The following is a 27269-nucleotide window of genomic DNA, read 5'->3' on the forward strand; positions in this document are numbered from 1 at the left end:
GCAGTGTACTACTAGGCAATCAAAAAAAAAAAAAAAAAAAGTTGTGAATACATCCTGCTCCAGTCTTCGGGGAATTTCCTTGAGTAAGAGCGTCCAATCACAAAACGATATGTACTTAATGATTCTGTTTCTTGAAAGAGTAAATTACAGGAATAGGGAATCAGAGTAGTGGTTGCAAAGATTTAGGAGTTAAAAAAACAATCTTTGTGTTGAAGGATGCATTCTTTGCCTATCCTATCAGTGTCACGCCACGGTAAGCCACTTTTGCCAGATGTCGTCAATGGAGAAAACAGTGAAACATATATAGGTAAAAATAAAATAGTTGATTTTAAAAAAAATGTTGCAGAAGCTGGGCAAAGGAGCTGGTGGAACTTTAGGTGAAAAATTGTGTGTGTGTTGGTGGTTTTCTACCCACCGTGACATCTTACCAATTCAAGGAATGGTGGTGTGGCTCATCTCTCTGCTACCATTTTCCTTATATTAAGAGGTGGATTACTGCATCCCCCGGCAGGGTCAGGGCTGCCAGTGAACCCTGACCTGGAGATGGTCTACATTTTCTAATAGAGATGCAGGTGTAAGTGCCTCAGCCTCTGTGGGATCATGCATGACTGGAGTACAGCAGCATCTGTGAACAAGAACTCACAGACACACTCTAGGTAAGTTGCTCTTCGTCTGCCCGGGACCAGGACTGGAAGCTGAGTGGTACTCTCTGGTGTACATAATGGTGTAGGCTGAATGGAAGTTGAACAGTAGGACAGTTCACTAGGAACACAATCTTCAATAGAATAACTGAGCTTTCTGCCCATCTGGTATTGTTTCAGTTACAGCAAACAAAATAAGATCAACGTCATTGTATGCTGACTTTCAGCTCTAGGTCATGCTATCAAAATGAGATGCACTGATAATGAACATTGCTCCATTGGATTTCCAGTTAATCATTTGTGTCACTTTGATGTTGCAGAAATGGACAAATGGAATTAGGAATAGCAGGCAAGGAGGCAGGAAAGGCTATCAAAGCCTTCCTCAACTCCTCACCTTGAATATTTTATTTCACAATAAAATGGCTACTGTATGGCTACTTTATTTTTTTTTCAAGTTTTTCTTTTTCTTTTTTTTCTTGGATATTTTCTTTATTTACATTTCAAATGTTATCCCCTTTTCCAGTTTCCGTACCTCCCAGAAACCCTCTATCCCACCCTCCCTCCCCCGGCTTCTATGAGGGTGTTCCAACACCCACCTATCCACTCCCACCTCCCCGCCCTCAATTTCCCTGCACTGGGGCATCTATTGAGCCTTCATAGGACCAAGGACCTCTCCTCCCATTGATACATGACAAGACTATCCTCTGCACATATGCAGCTGGAGCCATGTGTACTCCTTTGTTGATGTCCCTGGGAGCTCTGGGGGGTCTGGTTGTTGATATTGTTGTTCTTCCTATGAGGTTGCAAACCCCTTCAACTCCTTTAGTCCTTTCTCTAACTTCTTCTATTGGGGACCCCACGCTCAGTCCAATGGTTGGCCTCGAGCATCTGTCTCTATATTTGTAAGGCTCTGGCAGGGCCTCTCAGCAGACAGCCATATCAGGCTCCTTTCAGCATGCACTTGTTGGCATCCACAATAGTGTCTGGGTTTGGTAACTGTATATGGGATGGATCCCCAGGTGGGACAGTCTTTGGATGGCCTTTCCTTCAGTCTCTGCTCTACACTTTATGTCCATATTTGATCCTGTGAGTATTTTGTTCTCCTTCTAAGAAGGACCAAAGCACCCACACTTTGGTCTTTCTTCTTCTTGAGCTTCATGTGGTCTGTGAATTGTATGTTGGTTATTTGGAGCTTTTGGGCTAATATCCACTTATCAGTGAGTACATACCATGTGTGTTCTTTTGTGACTGGGTTACCTCACTCAGGATGATATTTTCTAGTTCCATCAATTTGCCTAAGAATTTCAAGAATTCATTGTTTTTAATAGCTGAGTAGTACTCCATTGTGTAGATTGTACAGCTACTTTAAAGATGATCATACTAGTCAGGCTGTCTCCTACAGAAGTTATTGTTTGGGTTTTATTTAATATTTATTTCCCTTCTGCTAAAAAATTTACTTTTTTTTGATAACCAGGACACTTCCTAATAAAAACCATTGGGTGTCTGTGTATTTTATGTGTAAAATTAAGTGGCTTTAGTTACATTCACAGTCTTTAGCTACTATTACTACCAATTTCCAAAACATTTGCACAGCTCCAAACAAAAACTCCTTTTCTATTCCATAGTTTGGATCTTGAATGTCCCCAGAGGTCCATGTGCTGATGAGGGCTTGTATCCAGGCCATGGCACTTTTGGAAGGTGGTGGACGCTGTAGGAGGTGCCTATGAAAAGCAGTTGGATCACTGGGGATATGCCACTGAACAGATGTGGGTACCCTGGCATTCTCTCCTCTCTCCCTGGTTCCATGTCTCTGTGAGATGAATCAGAGTCCTCCCCATGTACTGTCTGCCAAAATAATTAGCCTTTGCACAGGCCAGAAAGCATCAGAGCTAGCTAATCTTGACTTAGATCCTCTGAAACTGTCAGCCAAATGGACCTCTTTCTACCTTTAAGTCGAGTTATCTCAGATGTTTGGTTATATACCATCAAATAATAACTCCTCATTCTTCTTTCCTCTAACCTCTTGGTGTTATAGTTTCATCTCTATGATAGATACCCTGATAAAAAAAATCAACTTAGGAGTGAAAGTGATTATTTTAGTTCACAATCCTGTTACAGTATATGAAATCAGGGAAGTCAAGGCAATGGGAAATTAGGACTGCTAGTCACATTACAGCAGACCAAGAACAGAGAGATGCAAGTTTACACTTACTGCATATCTAGTTTTCTTTACCCTTCTAAACTCCCAACCCAAAGCCAGGGAACAGTGCTGCCCACATTCAGGCTGGGCTTATTCACATTAATTAAGGCCAGTCAAGACAGTCTTCCACAGACATGTCCACAGGCCAGTCTGATCTAGACAGTCTCTCACTGGGAATGTCTACTTAAGTGATTGTATCAAGTTGGTAATTAGAACCAAGGATCACAGTTCTAGTCTACTTTCTGTTTCCTACAAGTTTGTATATTCTCTTTCTTATAAGTGTGTTTATTTTCACTTGGTTTATTTACCTTGAAAATCTGGTTGCTAAAATTCATCCACGATGTAGTGAATACCAGAACTTCATTCCTTTTCATAGATGTATAGTGTGAATACACACACACACACGCACACACACACACACACACACACACACACACTACATTGTTTATCCATTCATATGATGATAGACAAGATTCTTGATTATTTCGAATAATTTTGTTTTTTTTTTAAGTGTTAAATACTCTTTATTTGATATCATACATAAACCACAGTAAATGACTTTCAATAGTAAAAGGCAGCATCCTTGATGTAGGGAATTCTAATTAAAACTGCACTGTCAAGAATAGACAGCTGCCTCCTGGTGGTTAGCCATGACCTGTAAGAGGCCAGTGAACACAAACTGAAACACATTTGAGTCTTCTTGTTTCTGAGACAGTGATAGAATTTTCCCAGTGTTTAAGCATATTCATATGCCCAGTTATATAAATCTAAGTATAAAACCATTTAGTAGATTTGAGGCAACATGCCTGTATTTATGGAAAGTAAAACATTACTAATTAAGTCCAATCTTATCTTGAGAAAGGGAGAGCAGTGGTAGCGTGTATACAACTGGAATTGTTGCTTTAAAAAAGACCGTACCCACTTTATGACAAGTCAGTTTTACTTAAATCAGGACTGTCCAACAAGTATATTGTTAGCCATTCATGATCTGAATTTGGTGTATGAATTAAATTATGGTGTACATTAAAAGCCATGAGACATTTGTTTTGTAATAAATAAGGCAGTGGAATTACTCATTAGTAGCCTTTTTAAGATAAGCTATTAGGTCTGCCCTTTCTCCCTTCTTCTTGATTCCAGCGAAGATCATTTTTGTTCCAGGGATGGACTTTTTGGGATTCTCCGAATACTCCATCAGGGTATCCTCTCCCCGGGTGATGCCTTTGTTCTTGCTGGCATCTGTGTAAGAGAATCCAGCAGCCTGGCCTGTCTTCCGCCCGAACAGACCATGGAGATTTGGTCCAGTCTTATGCTTGCCTCCCTTTTCCACAGTGTGGCACTGGACACACTTCTGAACAAAAATCTTCTTGCCTTTTTCAACATCACCCATTTTTAATTCGTTCCGGGCTGGTCAACACCGCGAACGTTCGGACTCGAAGACAGACGTCCCGCGCTCTAGCCCAAGGACACGCCGGCCCGCGCCTATGTACCGGTGTCGGTGCAACCACACTTCTCGAATAATTTTGTATTGACTATTGATGTATGTTTACCTTTCTCAGTTCCTATATTCAGTCTTTTTGTGCATATACTTAGGAATGTAATTGTTGGGTCATATGGCTGTTCTCTTTAGCTTTTTAAGGAGTAGCTAGTGGCAACATTTCAACACTTATTTAGTTAAGCAGTATTTAAACCCTTAAAGTTTTTTTTTTAATGTGTACTTTTGTGCTTGTATGAGTTTATGTGACCATGTACGTGCAGCTCTCTGCAGTGGCCAAAAGAGGGAGTCGGAGCCCCTGGTACTGGAGTTAGAGCATGTTATAAGCCACCTAAAGTGGGTGCTGGGAACAAATCCAGCATCTCTGCAGGAGCATCAAGTGCTTTTAACCCCTGAGCTGTCTGTACAGCTCCCATTTTGGAATATCTTTATCATCTCTGGCCCTTGATAAATTTCTTCTCAGTTGGTATACCTCTAGGTTTGTCTTCCTGTTGATTCAGAAGATTTTTGAGCTTAGGTTCTGTTGAGCCATTTGGAATTCACTTTTCTCACTGTTATGATCCAATACATGATGAGAAAAAAACATAAGAGATTCAGGGCTCACTGTTTAAGGAGAGCTATGAAGTAACTAGTCCATATTCTGTCCACAGTCATGAAGCAGAGAGAGGACAGGAGATAGGGTTAGGGTATGCATCCTCAAGGCCAACCCCTACTGACCCATTTCCTTCAGCAAGGTTACCCTTCTTAAACTTCAACACCAAATGTTAGACATTTGAGCCTATGGGGAAACTTTCACATTCAAACCATAACAGGGCTTTTAAGATGTGGGAGTTTTGTTATTTGGGCTTCTGCTGTATGACAGGAAAGGCTGAAGTGAGTCATAGTCTTCTGTGGCTCTTCTGAGTCCTGTGGATTTTATTGAACAAACAGAGGACACAGAGAAACAAAGATTGGTAAAAAAAAATAATCCATTGTAATTTTATAACTATAAAAATGTTAGGTCTGTACTCTTTTGGTGACTCCAATGGAGAATTCTTTCTGACTACTCTTTTCTATACTTATAACATATCATCTGAATATAGTATGAATAAATGTAGTTGTTTTTGTGTCATTGTGTGCCTAAAATTTAAACTGCCTGTGTGTGTGTGTGTGTGTGAATTTGAATATCTGAGGATGATTTTTGAACTACATTAATACATAAGAATTGTTACCTCTGACATTTTCCCCCCTTCCTTTGAAAAAAAAAACATTTAGTTAGAATGCAGGAAATTAACAGTTATTGTTGAATTTTAGGCCAAAGAAAAACAGGTTATTTGAGGATTTCACTTTATCCAGAACTAATCAAAATGTTAATTTTCAGCTTTTTTCCTGATATAATGATTTGTGCCACATGCTATTAAATATTAATATGTAAAGTCATAAATGTCTGGCACATTAAAGTTTTAATCTTAGAAACTGAGACTAAAATGTTTTATAAGATTATTTCTATTTTTAAAAGTAGTATTCTTTTCTTCTTTTGTGTGTGAGTGCAGGTGCATGTTGGTGTGCAGTCAGAGGTCAACATCGAGTGCCTTCCTCAATCACTCCCCACTGTATTTTTTGAGACAGGCTTTTTAATGAGCATTGAACTTGGAATTCATTGCCATTAATAGGCTAGCTTACCACCAAACCCCCTAGCTGTTCTGTCCCACCTGTCTCCAGTTCTGGGAGTATAAGTGACTACCACTGCAAGGCTAGATTTTTTTTGCTTGGTGCTAGAGATTAAACTAAGGCCTTCATGTTTACACAGCAAGCTAGCCAGGTCTATATGGTAATATTATGTCTAAGATACCTAAATAAGTAATTAAATCACACCCCCAAACCCTGACCTTATATCAGTACTCCAAAGATGGATTTAAAGGGTCAATGGATAATATGAAAGTATTTAAATATTTCTTTTTATTGTAAATGTATAGAGTGTTTGTTCCACATGTATATAGGTATGCCACATGTGTGCCTGCTGTATGCAGAGGTCAGAAGATCCCCTGGAACTGGAGCTGCAGATGATTGTAAATCATCATGTGGTCACTGAGAATTGAACCTGGGTCCTCAGGAAAAACTGCCAGTGTCTTACCTGCTAAACCATGTATCCAGCTCAGAATGGTTGATCTTGATTATCAATTTGCTTGGATCTAAAAATCAAATGAAAGACATCTCTGAACAGGTCTGTGGGAACATTTCCAGGAAGAATTAACTGAGGAGAGAAGACTTTCCTCAGACCAGGTGGCTGTTTCCATAGCAGCTCAGAAGAAAAGAGGTCCAAGGGAGAGGTAGTGCTGCTGACTTAAGTGTGCTTATTCCTCTATTGTTGCTGCTGCCTTCACCTTCCCTAACACCCTGAGATTGTCCAGGGATCTCTGAGACCTTCAGGGTCATACTGGGACTGTTGAGGTGACTATCACTAGGTCCTCAGTGTTTTCAGCATATGAACAACAATCATTGAACTACTTAGGCCCTATTATGTAAACCAATTTTTAAAATCCCATTATAACTACAGGTTCTATTTCTCTGGAAAACCCTGCATAGTTAACTGGCCCTCTTTGTTCCTCTTTCTAATAGCCACATAGAGTAAATCACTTTTCTCTGCTTCACACTGTTACTTGTCTCTTTAATTGATCTGTTGGGGATAGATGGTTGAGCCTAACTTGTTAGGCTGCTAAGCTCAGACTTTGACCCGGAGAACTCTGGTAACAGGAGCTGAGCACATGACTGATTCAGGTTGTGTCTGTTGTCCTCCTCTCCCTTCCAGACTTCTTGATCCAAGAAATCTGCTATTTCCAAGAGGGTGAGTGCCCCCTGCCTTGAGTTTTGTTTGTAAAGTCAGATTAAAGCATGTCTCAGGAGTCAGTGTGGAAAGACTAAGACTTAGCCCATGCAACTATGAGCCTCTCCCACTTATCCAGATACCCTCTGTCCTCAGATTCTTTTGGGAGTGTCATACAGGGAACTCAGGGGAAAATTAAAAATTGTGTCCCTCTCCTGCAGAAGATAGCCACTTTCACCAGGTGGCACCATTTGGTACTTGCCCTCTTGCCTATGTCTAAAACGTCGCAAACAATCCAAAATAGAGTGATTTAGCTATGATTCCTCCAAATCATTCAGTAAATAATTCCAAGGACTCACTTTGGCTTTCGACTTGACCTGGCAGAATATTTATATCACCCCAACTGCCTGCTGCTTGCATGTCTGGCCTTCAGTGTGAGCCTAGGCTGTTAAGGCTGACTTTCTCAGCTAAAACCTGGCCAGCTCTGCTCTCTTACCTGGAGAGCCCTTGCTGGTCTTGTCATGCCACTTGCATAAAGAAATGATCAGGGATGGTTCAACCCAGACTATGCAATTGTCTGTCTACTGGATAGAATGAAAAAAGCCAGTATAAAACTCGTTAATTTTCATCAGTTGAGTCACAGGAGATAACACCGCTTCTGACAATCCTGCTCTCTTTCAATCTAGGTTAGCTGAAACTACATTCAAGAATACATATCTGGGTCCTGAGAGTCTAAGGGTGCCAAGCCATCGTGGCCTGTAGGTTTGTAAGTCATGCCTTTCACGTACTTGGCAAGAGCTTCAAAAACTATGCCAAGGATTCCTACAATCCTTTGACTATTTTACTAAATGTGTACTTCAAGGATTCTTTGTCACCAGGAGGTGACCTTAAGGGCCTGAAAGACCAAAAACTGTGAGAGGACAGAGATATTTCAATATTAGGAAACCCTAGAGCTCCATCTAGTGGTGATTTGTACTAAGGCAGGGCTATCCAACCTTTTGGCTTCTCTGTCCTCCACTGGAGGAAGAATTGTCTTTGAGCTACACATTAAATATACAAATACAAAAGCTGATGAGAAAAGGGGGGGGGGGTCTGTGTATTACTTTCCTGCACATCTGTGCCATTGCAGAGAAGGAAAAAGTTCTTACATAACAATCTTAATTGTGCCATCTTCTGCTCATAAGAGTGTGTAGCCCTGGCTGTCCTGGAACTAGCTCTGTAGACCAGGCTGGCCTCAAGCTCACAGAGATGCACCTGCCTCTCTCTCCAAAGTTTGAGATTTAAGGCATATTGTGCCTCAAATCCTAGCATCCTGGAAGCAAAGCAGACTGATATCTGAGAACCAGGCTAGCCTGGTCTACAGTATATGTTCCAAGACATCCAAGACTACAGAAAGAAACCTTGTTTTAAAAATAAAATTGCTACACAGGTCCAAGATGTACAATCTGTCTCCCATACACTCCCCACCAAAGTGAACACATTTAACAAATAAAAATTCGTTATTCAAACTTTTTTTCCCTTTTTAAAATTTGATATTTTCTTTATTTACATTTCAAATGTTATCCCCTTTCCTGGTTCTCCTCTGAAAACCCCCTATCCTCTATCCCTCCCCCTGCTCCCCAACCCACCCACTCTCATTCCTGGCCCTGGAATTCCCCTACACTGGGACATGGAGCCTTCACAGGACCAAGGGCCTCTCCTCCCACTGATGACCGTGACTAGGCCATCCTCTGTTACATATGCAGCTAGAGACAGGAGTCCCACCATACGTTTTCTTTGGTTGGTGGTTTAGTCCCAGGGAGCTCTGGAGGTACTGGTTAGTTCATATTGTTGTCAAAACTATTTTCAATTAAGTAAAATAAGGATGGCAACAACCTAATATGCTGTTTAACATTTGCGTCAATAGCTGCTTCCATGGAAGACTAATGTGCTTCTGAGCACATTGTAGGTGCTTGTCAAGTGTCTGGGCTCTGACTTTAGTAGATGTGCTTCATTCTCAAACACACTTGCTCAGCCCAGCAGTGGTGGCATTCGCCTTTAGTTCCTAAGAGGAAGGCCTATCTCTCAGTTCAAGGATAACCTGGTCTACAAGAATTCCATACTTCTACAAGAGTTCCATACTTGCTCACAAATATATAAGCTGCCAACAACTGATGACATGAACAGGTTGTGACTGGGAATGGAGAGATAGTTGTGTCTGGAGAGACAGGTTCCAGAAAAGCTGAGTAAAGAGACCTAACCAAGTTTATTCTTAGGTTAAACGTCAGATTGCATCTTTGTGCATTCTGCTTGAAAATTGGTATATAACATATTATGTGGGCTGAAAATGGAGATGCAAATATATTAAAATATTAATTATTTTTCCTGGAAATCTTGAAATTTGTTTTCAAATTCTGGTTCCAGATTGAAAAACTGGGCTACATATGTCCACTTTTCACAGGGCTGTGTTTAGCTAACATGTTGAAATGCATACAATTGTCCATCTAAATTTGAGCTTGGCATAATCTCAGCTTTATTTGGAGTGATGCTATAATTTGAAACTTAAGTACTGATAAATTTATGCCCCTTGAAGGTGCATGATCAACTCATACAAATGAGTATTTGAATCTATGAAAAAGTCTAAATCTATAAGCCAATATTTTATATTTATTTTGTCATATGTATATGAATATTTTGCCTACATGTGAGTATATGCACTATCTGCTTGCTTGGTACCCAAGGAAGTCGGAAAAGTGTGACATAGTCCTTGGAACTGGAATTACAGACAACTGCGAACTGCTTTGTGGGCACTGGGAATAAAACCCAGGCAGGCCCTCTGCAAGAACAGCAAATGTTCTTATCTGCTGAATCATCTCTCTAGCTCTGAGTCTCAATTTTCAGGGGGATTTCGGCATCTTTCCTTGGCCAATGTATACTTCTTTTGATGGACTTATATGCCAATATGGAGAGACAGAAGAGAGTCCAGGCATATACTTGGATCTGGCCATGGGCACCTTCAGCTGGAGAAAGGAAAAGAAGGAAAAACTAAATCTGATTTCTCAATCCATGCTCAGTCTTCCATGGGAATCTGCCCATCATTTTCAATTGTTCTAGGTAAGAAGAAACAACAGCACTTGGGGGCCCCTGATAAGAGAGACAGGAAGTTGAGAAGCATTCTATGTTTACCTCTTTCTTCTGGCCGGCTCACCAGGTGTTCTAGACATGGATCTGAAGTCCCAGGCTACATGCTGAAGTATGCAGATTCTTGTGTACTGTAGCAAAGCATTAAACAGGGAAATGTCTAGAAACAGAAATAGAGACGGTTTCAGGAAGAGAGAACACTCCAGAGAATGGGAGCGCACTACATAGCCTCACCTCTCTCATGTTTGGATAATGTACTTTTCCTGAGTATGAAATCCTGGTAAGGCAGCTCTTCCAGTCTTTCTGTCAACTGGCTTCTTTCATATGTTAATCTTGATGCAACTTTCTCTTGTCACTCTTCCCTGTCCCATTCCAACTCTGCTTAGCGTTTCTCCTCACCTTTGTGAAAGCTGGTATCATATCTCTTACCTTGACTTTCTGGAATCACCAGATGGTGTCGTTTTAGTTGTTCAGACTCTCACCCTCTTAATCCTGCTCACAGTCGCCTTCCTTTATCACCTTCTCAAATGCATCTATGATGCCCTCAAGTAACACTGTCCCTTCTTGGTTTTGACTCCCTTTAACTCCTAATTGGACACTAGAGATTATCCAACAGATTATCCAGCTTCTTTATTCAAAGGAACCCAATAAGCCATATCCCTCCATATGCATCTCCAGTGACCACTCCCTCACTGGACTCCCCTAGCTGAATCTCGGCATATATTTTGTTTCCTTACATCTCCTTGCTCATTAGTTGAGGGTGCAGTCTTCCAGCTATTGTGCTCTTAAATCTGGCAGCCCAGGGGCCTACTTTCCTCACCAGAATGCAGTATTTTATCTGAGCCAGTCAAGTAGAAATATTACTATGCAGTTAAAAGTCCAAAAGTCAAATGTTCTTTAAGACAGACAGCCTCTGTGCGCAAGCTCTATGGAAGGGCACATGGGACTGGGACTCCTGGTTTGTGCCTCACCTAGATCTACCTGGTGGCATAATTGTCTCCTTTTTGACCCCTGCTTCCCTAATCTTTTAGTTTGATTGCTGTCTTCCAGATTACAGGCCATTAACCAGATTACATGGTTTTAGGAATGTCATCTGTTAGTCATCGGCTTCATGCAACTTTCTCTTGTCACTCTTCCCTGTCCCATTCCAACCCTGAAACTATTTCACAATACTTCCTATGATAATCACCCCTCCCCCTCTCCAAAATGCAACTCAAATCTTTCATGACTTAAGGTCCTACACGCCTATGACAGACCAACAGTGCCAGTCAGGCCCCTAGCATCCCTTCTCAGCTCCCTTTGTTTGTTTGTTATTTTTTAAATTTTTTCAAAAAGGTTTATTAATTATGTATACAGTGGCCTGCCTGTATATATGCCTGCAGGCCAGAAGAGGACACCAGATCTCATTATAGATGGTTGTGAGCCACCGTGTGGTTGCTGGGAATTAAACTCAGGACCTCTGGAAGAGCAGCCAGTGCTCTTAACCTCTGAGCCATCTCTCCAGCCCCCCTTTTTGGCTTTGAAGCAGTCTCAGGAAGAAGACCTTGAGCTAGTGTCAAAACTGACCTTGGTCATCTGGGGGGAGGGGACTGTGGAAACAAAAAGGCCCAAAATGAAAGCACACCCCCACTCCACACACAAATACCCACTTCAACAGCAGAATCTGACTGCCTTAAGCCTGATCCAGTAACTTGTGATGCCTAATGCATCATGGGATCCCCTAATGACCCTTGGGGCCTCACCTAAGTGGCCAGGCTCAGGAAGGACAAATGCTGCTGTGAGTGTATTACTTATCAGGATAGTAACATGGACACTTCCTGTCTACCCAGGTATGACATCACACAAATGGCCTATGTACAAAGATCAAGTAACTTCCCCACTGATATGAAAGGATTCCCTTCCATCTGCGGAAGGAGATTGTCTTTGGAATCTTTTTTTCTTTCTGTGTTTCTGTTTCTTCTGTAATATACTCTCTTTATTAAGCCTCATATCAGTTCTGATTTGGTAAATACTTCTGTCCCTATCCCATCAGCTTCTTATTTACAGCTTGACATCTAGCAGGCATAGAAAGGAAGACTTCTAGATTTGAATTCTGTTTTCCAAGTTGAGTAGTAAAGCTTTACCTTATTTGGCTAACTTGGAGAACAGTATATTAAAGTAACTAAACATTAAGACCTTTGGGAATTCATGGAAGTTTGTTTGTTTGTTTTTTTAAGGATTCACTCTTGTTTTGTTATTTATATATTTGCTTTTGAGAGAGTGTCTCATGTAGCTGGAACTCAAGGATGATCTTAAGTTTCAGGTTCTACTATATCTACCTGAGTGCCGGGAGTGCAGGTATACATACTTTCCCGGGTTTTCTATGATCAAAGTCAGTTCAGTAGAAGGGAAGCAAGCAGTCTTCCAGCTGACATACATCCCTAGCCCAGTTTGTGTTATATAAGAACTATAAAAACATCCTAAGTTTGAGTGGAGGACTCAAATAACTAATGAAACATTTGGAATGACAACAGAAAACAAGGCTTCAGGACTCTGCCAGTACAGGCTAGATTAACTGTCCAAAGAGAGTGACTGCATGTGCTTTTTGCTGTACTAGCATATCACATGTGATCTGCTTAATTTCCTTACTTGCTGGGCCAAGAGCACAGTCTAAGCCACACCCTGTGGCTAACAGGCCGGTCATCTTAGGTTAAGTTGTCACTTGACCTTTTCTACCACTCTACCCCAACCCCACCCACCCCTTCCTAGCCTTGGCCCCACATGGTTCAACCAGGGATTTTTCTCTCAGCAGTCCAGCCTCAAAACCCCTAACCAGACCCTGAGCAAAATCCTCCTGGGCCACAGCCCATGAAGTCCCAGGTCTACCTCAGCCCCTGTCCTGTCCCGATCCCCCTACACAGCCTCCACCCCCAACCCCTGCCCTCTTCTCAGAATCCCTGTCCTCTGGGATCTCAATTCTCTCAAGTATGTGACTTCATCTCCATCCTCTGGACTTCATGGGCTGACTCTAGCACAGGCCCCTGTGGCTCAGTTCCATTACAGTGGCTGTGTTGGTGTGTGAGAGCTTCTGCCTAGGATGCAGTGAGTGGGTTATGGGGTTCAAACTGGCTGCAGCAAGTGGGGAGTCCTTTGTGGCTGGGTTCAGGGACAGCTGGGAAGAATGGATACTCCAGCAGTGGGGCAGAGCTAAGGGACCTGAAGTTTTCCTAAGTTTCCTAGTCTTTAGGTCATGGAAAGGAGAGGCTTCTCCATATTACCCATGTGCCATATTCCTTCAGTAATCTGGAGTCATGACTATCCTTGTCCTGACTCTTTCCAGAGCAGGCGGATTCCTCCAGCTGATTAATCATGATTTGTCTCTGACTCACACCAATCATTTCCTCTGGGTGTCTAGAGACATGGCACTGCAACCCTGACCACCTCCCTGCTCTGCTCTCCACAGAGGTCACAAGCTCACTCCAGTGCCAACAGATCCTCCAGCACTTGCTCATTCCTGCTCTAGGCCAGACCACACCAGTTCCACCCGGCTTTCTGCCCTATTACCAACCCTGGTGCCTCAGGCCTGATCATAGAGACTCTTAACATTTGACTCCACTTCCCTGCCATTCATTCCCCTAGTAAAATCCACATATACCTCTGCCTCCTCACTGTTCTTCAAGAAACCAAACCATGCCCCCGCACCCCCATCCTTCCCTATTTGAAGGCCACTGCTCTCAACATTGCTGTTCAATAGGGATTCTTCATGGCCCCAAACCACCCTGGTCCATTTTTTTTTTAAGCGCTAGTACCTTCTCTTTGTTCTTAATAACCCATTCCTCAGTGTTTCAGGCCCCTTTGTCCTCTCCTAGTCAGCTGCTGGCTCTTTCCTCTCTATTTACCTTTGTGTACTGACATTCCTGGGAATGTTTCTCCTCTCTGGGAAAACCTCACTTAGGCCCATGACTTCAGTCTGTATGTATTTGACATCACATTGACACTTGGTTCCTAGACCTCTCTTGAACTTCCCATGGAACTTCAATCTTTTCATGTCAAAATGGAAATTGACTCTGGACCTGGTGTCAGAGACTTGTTATCCAGCTATGTGGAAAACTAAAGGCGTTTGAGTCTATCCTGGGCTACAGACAAAATTTAAGGCCTGCCTGAGTACTTACTGAGATACTGGACTGCCTGGTATCCTGACAATAGATCAGAATCAATCCTAAGAACAAATTATAAACATGTTCAAATCCCCTTGTCCTATTTACCATCTTTTCTCTCCTGCCTTTGGATGATGGGCTAGAAGGGGGTGTTGAAGCATTTGAGAAATCTAAGCCTATCGCCTTGGCTCTCTTGGAACTAACTATGTAGACCAGAATGGCCTTGAACTCATAGAAATCTGCCTACCTCTGCCCACTGAATGGTGGGATTAAAACCTTGTACTACTATGTCCAACTCCCTAGCTTGCTTTTTCTTGATGTGATAAACTTCACAACCAAAAGCAGCTGGAATGTTCCCTTCTGTGTGCCATTTACTCAGCTCATCCTCATTCTGAAATTCTCAGTTCTAGTGTTAAGAACTCTGACATCATTTCTAGTTCATATTCCCAAGGGCAAAGTTATTTACTCAGCTTCTACTTGTTCCTGCCCCAATATTCAGCACAGATACTGACATACCACAACATATTTCATCTGCTTGCACTTCTGTACTGAGACCAGAGACTATCCTCTCCATTTCTGTCCCCAAGTGGTCATGGCCTGCTCAATAAGTAGAATAAGTTTGTGGAACAAATGAAACAATTATACTGTATCAGGCAAGCCATTGACGTAATTTTTCCAATACTAGCCAGCTATATAATAAAGTTACTAAAGCCGATATTACACATCAAACTACCCAAAGAACAAGATTGCAATTGTCCTAAAGGACTTTGCCTATGAAGTTACATAGTTAACTCACAGGCTGGGAAGTACCCCTGTCCTGTGAAGGCCTTACATTGTTTCTACATTTTTTGATGACCCTGGAAAACGGGATGGGCAATGTGTATTTGGAGGGAAAGTCTTAGGAATGCTGCAGTGAGAACTAGACAATAGAGTACTGTTCTATACAAGCACTTTCTCCTTGCCCTCAGCAAACAGATGCCTTCCTCATAAGAGACTGGGGTGCTATGCTTTGAGTGTCCCCAGAAAAACTTACACTGAAGCCAATCCCTCATGTAAGGTATTAGGAGGTGGGGGTCTTTATAGAATGATTAGGTCATGAGATCTTTGGTATAAGTGGGGTACTAAATCAATGTGCTAAAGGATTAATTGGGCAATGGGATACCTTTTTCTCACTTCTTTTTACTTTTTTTGTTTAAGACACAGTTTCTCTGTGTAGTCCTGTCTGTCCTGCAACTATGTAGACCAGGCTGACCTTGAACTCACAGAGATTCACCTGCCTCTGCCTCCTGAGTGCTGGAATTAAAGGTGTATGCCAACACTGCTTGGCTGGCACAGGGGTATCTTAAATGAGTCTGTTATAAAGCCTAGTTGTCCTTGCATTTTGAAAGCATCTCTTTCACAGTGTCAAGCCCTGTACTTTCTCAGGACTCTGCAGAGTCTCCCCCAAGTCCCTGCAAAAAGACCCTTACTAATATATTCTCTTATTCTTGGACCTCCTAGCTTCTAGAATGGCAAGCTAGATTAACCTCTCTGTTCTTTATAGAAATATATTGTCTGTAGTACTGGTCATAGTAACTACAACAACAACAATAACAACAACAACTACTACTGTGACTACTAAAACAAGTAGGCAAGGGATGCTGGGGGCCAACTTAAGCATTCAGATACTGAGGTTGGACACAGCATCCAAAGATCAAAGGCTGATGACCTCTGGCCTTGTAACTCTCTCTTACTCTTCTGGGGGACCAGAAGCTACTGGTTTCTGGCGATTTAGCTCTTTATAGTTTCCAGAGTACCAAGATTCTCTTAATTTAAGTTTTAAATACAAGAGTATAATTTCAACAGTAAAAAAACAAATAGTTGAAACTCAGGTCATGAAATCCATCTTTGAGGTTTCTGGCACCGTGGCACTTTCAAGCTTCACAGCCCCACCTCTTCTGGGCACCTGTCTTCCAGGTGCTAGGTTACTGCACTGGGAAGTACAAATACCCTCTGAGCCACTGACCTGATAGATAAAAAATAATAAAAAGAAAGAAAACCAGCACACTATTATTCTCTTGAGAAAACCATTTTTTTCAGTTTTGGTTTTCTTGTTTATCAATTTTCATATTTCCTAGCACTTTGCTAGCTGATTACAATTGCCATGATTCAAAAGGTAAATGATAGACTAAACTCATCTCTTCTGACCTTAAACACAATCCCTCCAGCTCCTTCCAGCTCTGGCTGGCTGTCTCTTGATAGTCCTTCAAGCTGCTTCATGAGTGCTTTATGCATCTTCTCATCTCTTCCCATGCCTGACTCCCACTCAATTAGCTGTTTGCTTTTTAAAGGTGATAAGGATGGAATCCACCATGCGTAGAACACTCTATCACCCAGGCCACATCTTTAACCCTCTTTTTCATTTGTGGGGTTTTTTTTGTTGTTGTTAGTATATTTTAAAATTTATCCTTTGAGAATATCATAGATGCATATGATAGATATATTTTGATCACATCTCCTCCAACCCCTGCTGGACAGCCGCCCCCCATTTCCCTCTCAATTTAATTCCCTCTCCCCCCTTTCCTTTCTTTTTTTTTTTTTTTTTTGGTTTTTCGAGACAGGGTTTCTCTTTATAGCTCTGGCTGTCCTGGAGCTCACTTTGTAGACCAGGCTGGCCTCGAACTCAGAAATCCGCCTGCCTCTGCCTCCCGAGTGCTGGGATTAAAGGTGTGCGCCACCACGCCCGGCTCCCCCTTTCCTTTTCTTTCATAACTCACTGAGTTCAGTTAGTGCTATCCATATATACTGAATATAGGGCTGTCCTTTTGCTCATAGGCACTCTATGTCCGGTAGAAGACAACTGCCAGCAATTCCCTAAGCTCTTTTTTATCCATGCTGGAATGTTGAGTGGCTATATCTCATATGGGTCACCTACAGGCAATCAGCTACCATGAATTCTTAGATGGCAATGGCCCTGCTGTGTTTAGAAGACATGATGTTGTATCAATTCTCTGGTACTTCTGGATCTTATGTTCTTTTTGCCCCCAGAGAGTAGATTAATAATACTCTTGGTACTTGAGGGAGCAGTTTACCTGGCACCCTCATGAATCTCCCTTCAGCAATGACCCAAGACCTCATGGCCAGGTAACTGTATACCTGCACCCTGACAAGCATATGGGAATCCTCTCTTCATTTGCATCTTGAAACAGATTACATAGTGATACTGGAGTAGATCAGATGGGCTTCTTTTTATCTAAAACATAGATTATCAAACAAAAAGGTAGAGCTAGGTATGGGATACTTTCCTTGGAGTTGGTAGCCAGGGAGCTCCCAGAGTCTCTAAAATAATACAGGCTATTGTCATTGCTCCTAGTTCCCCAACAGAACACAATGGGAAGAACCTATTGCTGAAGTCACTACATAGTTTGGAAACACAACTTGAAGAAATGAAGCTGGTACTGATCTGGAAGCTTCCTCCATGCTGGGTAGCATAGTATCATAGTATCAGAAGGTTCTAGGCAAGATGCAGAGTGATCCCACTTGGTTTTGTCCATTCTCTCTTTTTAGCATCATATCTGGATTGTTTAAAGAATATTTTGACTTTGACTAAGTTCATTGTGATGTCTCTCTCTTTCTCTGTGTGTGTATGTGTGTGTACACGTTGTAAGTGATTGAAACTTGGATTTCATGTGTGGTACACAAGCACTTACCACTGAGCTGCATCTCCTTCTTGCCTTCTGTTCTTCTCTATCCTGTCACAGTGGCCTCACTATAATTTTTCCATCCTTCCCTGCCCCCACACTGATATGTAGATGCTTCCAGTATAAATACATTTGCTATGGGTGGAAACCCATGCTCTGAAAACCCCTGTGGAAAAGTGAGAAACCCAGGAGAGAACAATCATCCATTGCTGGTAGGATTGCAAGCTGGTACAACTACTCTGGAAATCAGTTTGGCGGTTCCTCAGAAAACTGGACATAGTACTACCTGAGGACCCACTAATAGCATTCCTGGGCATATACCCAGAAGATGCTCCAACATGTAATAAGGACACATGCTCCACTATGTTCATCTCAGCCTTATTTATAATAGCCAGGAGCTGGAAAGAACCCAGTTGACCCTCAATAGAGGAATGGATACAGAAAACGTGGTACATTTACACAATGGAGTACTACTCAGCTATTAAAAACAATGAATTTATGAAATTCTTAGTCAAATGGATGGAACTAGAAAATACCATCCTGAGTGAGGTAACCTAATCACAAAAGAACATACATGGTATATACTCACTGATAAGTGGATATTAGCCCAGAAGCTCAGAATACCCAAGATATAATTCACAAACCACATGAAACTCAAGAAGAAGGAAGACCAAAGTGTGGATATTTCAATCCTTCTTAGAAGGGGAAACAAAATACCCATGGAAGGAGTTACAGAGACAAAGTTCAGAGCAGAGATTGAAGGAATGACCATCCAGAGGCTGCTTCACCTGGGGATCCATCCCATATGCAATCACCAAACACAGACACTTTTGTAGATGCCAACAAGTGCTTACTGACAGAAGCCTGTTATAGCTGTATCGGGAGAGGCTCCACCAGTGTCTGACAAATACAGAGGAGGATCCTCGCAGCCTACCATTGGACTGAGCACAGGGTCCCCAATGAAGGAGCTAGAGAAAGGACCCAAGGAGCTGAAGGGATAAGCAGCCCCATAGAAGAAACAACAATATGACCTAGCCCAGAGCTACTAAACCACCAACCAAAGAGTGCACATGGTGGGACTCATGGCTCTAGCTGCGTATGTAGCACAGAATGGCCTTGTTGGTCATCACTGGGAGGAGAGGCCCTTGGTCCTGTGAAGACTCTATGCCCCAGTACAGGGGAATGCTAGGGCCAGGAAGCAGGAGTGGGTGGGTTGGGGAGCAGGGGGAGGGGATAGGGGGTTTTCGGAGAGGAAACCAGGAAAGGGGACAACATTTGAAATATAAATAAAGTAAATATCTAATTAAAAAACCCAACACACCATATCTCTATCTCTATCTCTATCTCTATCTCTATCTCTATCTCTATCTCTATCTCTATCTCTATCTCTATCTCTATCTCTATCTCTCAAGAACCCAGGAGACTGCTAAGTCACTGATGCCTCCTGCTCATTTTTTGGTCCTTTCCCACACAGTGCAGGGTCCACAGGGCTGAGGCTATCTACCAAAGATAAGCACAGCTATTTCTTCATTAAATGAGGAAGAGAAGAGGGCAAAGAGGAGAAAATACAGAAGACCTGTGAGGGATGGCAAACAGTAACCTTTATATTCTTCACCAGGCTCTAGAAACTGTTTTGCCAGGCTTTGTAAGAAATTGCCAGCAGGGGGAGCTGCATGGGAGAGGGAGTGTAGGCTTAATATACAGCAGCTCTGGGTCCAATCTTTGGGGGTAGAGTGGAGGGCTGCACACAGTTCTCCCTGTTGAAGGAATAAAAGATCAAGTCCCCTCCTGTTCTGAAGAACTACCTCAGACAAGAAGGTTAGAGACTCTTGCAAATAGGGAATAGAAGCTTCTATCCTTTCTATATCTGTATCTATTGCTGTTCCAAAACGCTTATCATTTTTTTTTCTTGCAAAACTAGGGCAGAAGCGCCTGTAGCTGCAACTCCCACAAAAGCATATGGAGAAAACTAGTTCCCAATCCTTGGTAATTTCTCTATTGATAGTGAAATTTCCTCCAGCAGTCATACCCATCAACTTAGTGTTGTTTACCATCACCACAACTTCTAGACCTTCCCATACTGTTGGATGTAAAAAAGGGATGGATCAGGGACATAGGCCCAATACAGCTTCTCTATCATCATTGTCATGTCACTCTACAAACTCACAATCAGCCTCATTCTTTGTTCCAGCATCAGCATGTCTCATTAACCACTCTGGCAGCTAGCATGCTCCTTCAGCATCCTGCCAGAAAAACACAAACATGCCCTCTTCCCCACACTCAGAGAATTCCTTGGCATCCAAATTTTAAAATTTTTGTGATGTATGGAGATATGATTCCCATTTTTCTTGTTTTTTCTTAAGTCAATTTTTCAGACTTTGATACACATGTTTATCAATTCCAATTGTCCAAATGGATTATAAGGAATTCCAGTTTTATGTTCAATTCCAAATTTCTTACAAAATTGTGTAAGGTTGTATCCAATATAAGAAGGTCCATTTTCTGTCTTGATGATTTTAGCCAATCTCATAGCAGTAAAAGTCTGTAAGCAATGATCAATTACATTTCTAGAAGCTTCTCCTGTATGTAGAGAAGCAAAATGAATCCTGAACAAGTGTCAATACAGACATGTATATATTTCAATTTTCTAAATTCTGACTAATGAGTTACATCCATTTGCTAAATATGATTGTACACAATGCCTCATGGATTAGACCCTAAATGAGGAACTAGAGATAATGTAAGACAGTCAGGGCATTGTTTTACAATCATTCTAGCTTGCTCCTTAGTAATCTTATGTCAGAGCCTTAAAGTATGACTAGAAAGATGAAATTTATTATGATCACATTTAGCCAAAACAATAGGATCTGAAACTAAAGCTTCTCCTATTAAAGCTCTGTCAATACCATCATTGCCCGCAGCTAAAGGTCCAGGAAGACCAGAATGAGCTCTTATTTGACCAGTATAAAATGGATTTTTTTTTCAAGAATGATGCTTTTCAATTGTGAAAACAGAGATCCAGCTGGTGTATTGAAATGAAATGTATCACAGGTTTCCAACAAAGGAACTGACTGAGCCACATATATACTTTCAGTAAAAAGATTAAAAGAATCATTTATAGACTGAAAAACATTTAGTACTGCTGTGAGTTCTGCCAGCTGAGCAGAAAGCCCAGGAGTCTCTATGACTACCTGTTGATTATTTATAAGATATCCTGTGAGTCCTTTAGAGGAGCCATCAGTAAATATTAAAAGAGCATTATGTAGAGGTTGTAAAGATGTCATACTAGGAAATATAAACTTATGTACATTTAAAATTTTTATCAGCCTATCTTGAGGATAATGATTATCTATAATGCCTTCAAATCCTATCTGAGCAAGCAACCAATCTGTACTATGCTGCTTTAACCAAGTATTTTGATCCACATTAAAAGACTGAATAATGATATCTGTTTCTTTGCCAAAATGAATCAGTACCTGCTTTCTTCCAAGTATCATAATATGACCCACTGCCTCATAATATGGCTATATATTATGTTTAGGAGATATCTTTGAATGTATCCACATAAGAGGAGCTTTTTGGCATAGTAATTCTGTAGGTGTATGAGTTGTATTAAAAATCAACAAATGTAAAGGCAAAGAATAATGTATATAAGTAACAAATTGTTTTTCAGTAGCTCTTTCTACTTGTTATAAGGTCAACAACCCTTCTGAAGTTAAAACTTGAGGAGAGGTAGGACCAGCACTACCCCTAAGAATATCAAATAAGGCTTTCAATTCTCCTGTAGCAAGCTTTAAATAAGGATAAAGCCAATTAATATCACTGAACAGCTTTGGAAATCGTTTAAAGTTTTTAAATTGTTCGTATGAGTAATTATTTTCTCAGAAAAAACGGCTTGATCTGTAAGCCTAAAACAAATAATTATAAGAATCTTGAGTTTGCACCTTTTCTGGAGCTATTTGTAATCCTTTATTAGCTAATGCTTGTTGTAAATCTCTAGACATAGAAACAAGTCCTGAGGATCTTTTTCTGCTCATAAGATATCATCCATGTAATGTATAATGTATATTATTGGCCATTGCTGTCTTATAGGCTGAATGGCTTGTGCCACTAAATTTTGACATAATGTAGGACTGTTAGCCATGCCTTGAGGAATAACTATCCATTGATACCTTTTCATTGGCTCTTTATAATTAATAGAAGGAACACAAAGCAAATCTTTCACAATCCTGAGGATGCAAAGGAATAGTAAAGAAACAATCTTTCAAAGCTACTATTTTATAATATCCTTTAGATACATTCTTCTCCACTTGCTTGATTTTTTTCTTAATTACAATTATGGATGAGTTAACATCTTGAGCTTGTGATTGAATTGTAAACTGCAGCTAATGGAACATTGGCAGTTTAACTATATTTTTAAATTTCTTTTGTAATATTAGAGCATGCCCATAATTTTGAAAAACAAAACCTAGTTTTAAACCACCATTCTCTTTAAAGTCAATACCAAGAGCATTACTTTCACGTACAAAGTTTGGCTGCCAGTTCTTATATATGAATGCATGACATTGCAACTTTTAATACATATTAAAGAGACATTGTCTTAAATACTATCCTCTGTAAATCTAGTTTCTAGGATAAGAATTACATAAAATATTATCCCAATTTAGAAGTATCTTTAAAGATCTGTTTTCCTGGGTTGGTTCATGCCAGGTGTAATTTAGAATGACTCCAACCCTGAGTTACCAATTTTAAGCTGACTTTCTGTTACAAGCAAAAAGCTGTTGGTCCCTTTAAGAGTGTGACTTGTGTAGATAATCAGCCTCTAGTAGGGCTTTTCCAGCTGTGCTTGACTCCCAGGAACAGTGCAGTGTAGCTTACCAGTTTCTGCTATGCAAATTGAGACTGCCTTTTAAACAAGTTTAACTAAATCAAAGGATGGACAGCCAGCAGATAAAGTTTTAACCTTTTTTTTTTCCCCAACATGAAACACAGAACAACAATCATTCAAACAACAAAACAAAAACAAACATAAATAGACAGACATATGGATAAATGGTGTACCAAGGACAGACGATAAACAGAGAGGAACTAGAACTTGATGTCTCAAAGGGACCCAGATATTCTAACCAGAACTAAGTATATCTCCAGCAGGAGCCAGAGAGGAAGCAGGACCAATTTCTTCCTGACCCTAGGAGAGCTCTGAAATATCTTATATCTATTTTCCTTCTCTTGTGCTAAAATGTCCCGGACAGGGGACAACTCCGTTTCTGAAACCTATTCTCTCTTTCTCTCTCTCATGTTCAAGGCCTAACTCTTTATCTCCTTCTTCTGGGAATTCTGCCAGAGAAGGGAGAAGAGGCACAGTGGTAGCTACCGATAGTTGTTCTCCAGAGCCCTGCTTTTCTAACTTTCCCAATTCCTCCTCAATGTGACTAATTCTTTCATTTATATATTTACCATTCCTATTTCTGGGAATTAAGGACAACATAAATGTACTTGAGCTAAGAATTTTTCTAACATCTGTTTTGGTTGTTGTTGTTTTTTGTTTATTAATCTTTTTATTTTATTTTAAATCCTAACCCTTTCACCTGGAGCAGCTCCTGGCTGTGGACAAATGCCTATTTAGAATTCCCTTGCCCCATTACACCTTAGGCGAAGCCCGTGTTGGGCCAACACCTCTTCAGCCTAGCCTGTATCCTCCTGAAAGCACTTTTTTTTACAGCAGCAGTTTCAAAAAATAAAATTTATGGCTAGTGCTAGTATTAATGCTGCATGTTGCTTACAGTGCTTCATGGATACTTTCACTTTTCTTCTGTTTTCTGTGGCGCTCCACCCAAGACAGCACTTCTCAGTAGTAGTCCCCCCTTCACCCCCACCCCAGTTTTCAAGTCCATCTGTAGCCATCTAGCAGCCATGGTCGAACTGGTTTTACCTCAAAGGGGGGCTAGAAATAAGGCAAAGGGGCGAGAGAAGGATGAAGCTAAGACAAAGGTTCTGATCAAGGCTCAAAGTTTAATAATAAGCTTTGCATTTATAAAGGAAAAAAAAAAACCACAAAATCCATCCACTTCTTCAGCTTGAGTATGTTGTAGCAGCAAGGTCAGCACAAAAACATTAAAGTTCCCATGGGTACCTGCAATTGTAGCCAAGACAGATGTCTGTGTCCAGGTTGATAAGATCTGCTTAGCCTGCTGAAGGCTGGGAATACTGCTCATCTTTTTCAAGGCTGGAAAAGGCCTACCCAAAGCTGAGAAGGCTACACTGGGACACAGGCATTGACCACCTTTCTTTATTTTTCTGTGCCTGCTGAATAAGATCTCTACCTCCAGCCCCAGTAGTTAAAAGTCTTTTCTTCCTTTCTCACTTTAAACTTATGATCTGCTTTGTCACAAGTATGTCCATCCACTAAGTGCTGGCACACTTCTGGCATCGCTAAGTGGAGGTAGCCAAAGCATCCAGAAAGTACCAGAAAGATCAGCTGCCCAATCTGAGGCAAAGTGGCCAAGAGCCAGAGGATAGGCTAGATTGTGGGTCCGCCGGCACTCACCTGGCCTTACTCTCTTCCTTTTCCTACTCGGGAGCGGCCGCACCCTGGCCTTCAGACTCCTCCCGACTCTCCGCCCCCCCTAAGTATTTAAGGCCTCGGGGCGCGGTTGGGGCCTCCTCATCTCTTCTCTGCTTGCTACCAGTCCGGAAATAGAGAATCGAGGAAAATCTAGGGTATGCTCTTCGGTGGGCTGAGGCGGGGGTGGGGGGTGGGGGTGGGGGGGGAGCTGGGGACGCGGGCGGGTGTGGCGTGCGGCGAGAGTCCTGTGGACCTGACTCGGGTTCCCTCTGCTGCACAGCGGCTTCAGCGGGCCGTGACGCAGCCAAGTGAGTCGCCTTGTGGTCCCAGCCATCTGGTGACATCGCCGCCCTCCCAGATCTGCCAGAGTCCTTGGAGGCGACAGCTAGCGAGGGATGGGGGCTGCGCGGAGCCGGCCTGGCTGCTGCGCGGGGCCCCGGGGCTACAGGTGATCACGTATGTCCTTCGATCTGGAGTGAACCTGGAGACTCCAGAGACGCAGGCTGGTGACGCACTAGGACAGGCGTTGGGATCTGGGAGGTGGGGGAGAGAGACCAAGGGCTGGGTGCTCAGACCCTTTCCTGTCCAGTGTGCCCGAATCTCCCAGGGGCGCTGCCCAGGGTGTGCTGGGGAGTTTGTGACAAATCTTCAGCACCCCGGAGGCCCGCAAACATAAATACTTGTGAGAAACAATTCCAGATCTTTTTTTTTTTTTTCTTTTTTTTCCCCTCCTACTAAACTCACAAATTTGATGTCTGTCAGGTTAGGAGAAAATCATGAGCAAAGTTTTTGACAGTTTCAGTGCCAGAAGAACTTGGCATGTGAACTTGTTTTTTCCTCCCTCCTCCTCTTTTTGATGGACCCAGAGCCTTGTAATATGCTGATCAAGTTCTTTCCTACTGAGATACATGCCTGATCTTCCTCCTTTCCTCCCATTAGGTTAGGTCTTTTCTCCACATTAGGATCAGAAGTATGGATAGCTAGCATTCATATGGTGTCAGGAACACTGAGTGAGGGAAAACTGGGTGAGGTTTGGCACTTATTTTTCTGACTGCTTGGGAGGCAATTGATTGTAATAGGTCTCTTCCGGAGGCTGCTCATTTCCTCCCTCCAGTGGTTTAGGAGGTGGGTGTGGGATCTAAAATATCAAGTAACCTTGGGTAAAAGTATGTGTGATCAGGGACTGTGGCGCTGGGGCTTATGGGATGATTGCTGTTATCAGTTTACATGGGGTGTGTCCTAGTGTTTCAAGGCTGCTCTGAGTAATTGTATCCGCTATGGCTTGTGTCATCGTGCAGAAAGGGTGTGTTTGGGGCACTCTTGGCTCCATATACCAAGTTTATTTGGCTTCCTATACCTGCATGTCTCTCCATACCATCCCATACATGGATTTTACTTTTAGTCAACATGAAGCAGAAATCAAAATCTGATAGAAAACATTGAAGGAGAACTGAGATGTGTTGCTGTATACCTGTAATCCCAGGACCCAGGAGGCTGATGCAGAGTTAGGATCACTTCTGATCCTAATGTGATGCAGAAATGAGAGTTTGAGCCCAATCTGGACTGCATAGACTCTTTCCCCTTTCTTGTTTTCTAAACAGCATGCTAATAGGGATCATTTATCTAGCTTTTACATTGTGCTGGGTATTTACTCATCTCTAGACCATTTAAAGTACACAGGAGCATTTACATTGGTTAGGTCAAATATTAAGTTATTTTACATAAGTAAATTGAACACTTAAAGATTTTGGCATCTTCAGATATCAACTGATACCCTTCAGATACCCAGAAATGACTGTGTATTTAAAGTCCCATTAGTCCATTTCTAGCCCAAAACACCTTTAAATTATTTTAGTGAGTTACAACTGACTCAGGACAACAGCAGTGGATTGAATTAGAGTAATCAACAGTTGTACCTCCCACAATCATCCCCTTCTCTATCCAAAAGAGCCTTCAAGCATGTGCTGTAGGGTCACATGGAATACCAACCCTCTGCTTGCTGGACATGGGATTAAACCACACAGTCAGTCTTTGCAGACCTTTCAGCTGTGTGTTGTCATTGTGCTAGTGAAAGGGAACAGATATTTGACCCTATTGCTTATATGCCCTTCTTGGCCAACCATCTCTGTAACCACTGGCCTCCAACTGCCATACAAATGCCATTCTTTGTGTGTTCTTAGACTTGGAGAAGGTTGGTGATGATTTTCTAATTGGCAGGAGTGGAGTCACTCAGGAGACAATACTCAGGAACACCAAAAGTTACTGTCTTGATTAGGTCAGCATCTTGGCCAGGCCATTGAAGGGCCATCCTGATTATATTGAGGTTTGAAGACCTATTCTAAAAGTGGGCAGCACCGTTCTTTGGAATGCATAAAACATTGACAGCTAATTGAGTACAAATATTCATCTCCCTTGAACTCTGGAGCTATGAGCCAAAGTAAACCCTACCTGAAGTTGCTTTTGTCAACAGACATCACGGAAGTCCTAGATGAGCTCAGTCCAAGAGTTTTAGCATCTGACAAATAGGTAATGCAGAAAGAGAGAGCACAGAGTCAGTGTATGAGAAATGAGCAGTGCCTTCAAAACTGTTTCCATAGTGAAAAGGAAGTTTTCTTAAATTGCTAGTTTAAAA

General features: G+C 41.8%; 1 protein-coding gene and 1 pseudogene across 5 annotated transcripts in view; one reads left to right on the top strand and one right to left on the bottom strand.

Moving 5' to 3' along the window:
• Nucleotides 1–27269, top strand: part of LOC110307947 (serpin B6) — a 75328-nt gene that overhangs the window by 31138 nt on the left and 16921 nt on the right. Inside the window, exons 1-2 of one of the 5 annotated variants that reach the window (XM_029468645.2) lie at nt 7075–7157; nt 7823–7894. The exons of 1 other annotated variant lie outside the window; for it this stretch is intronic. In XM_029468645.2, coding sequence (XP_029324505.1) covers nt 7078–7157; nt 7823–7894 — 152 coding nt within the window. In that variant the 5' untranslated portion in view covers nt 7075–7077. Of the gene's footprint in view, nt 1–7074; nt 7158–7822; nt 7895–24531; nt 24793–24922; nt 24946–25017; nt 25086–27269 lie in introns of those variants that run through there. 3 more of the 5 variants (XM_021180252.3, XM_085831190.1, XM_029468648.2) reach the window with 3 other exon arrangements.
• On the bottom strand, nt 3335–4367 carry LOC110307950 (cytochrome c, somatic pseudogene; annotated as a pseudogene).

This window comes from Mus caroli, unplaced genomic scaffold (assembly GCF_978045245.1).
Source record: "Mus caroli unplaced genomic scaffold, Mus_caroli_1 scaffold_15, whole genome shotgun sequence".
Taxonomy (NCBI): domain Eukaryota; kingdom Metazoa; phylum Chordata; class Mammalia; order Rodentia; family Muridae; genus Mus; species Mus caroli.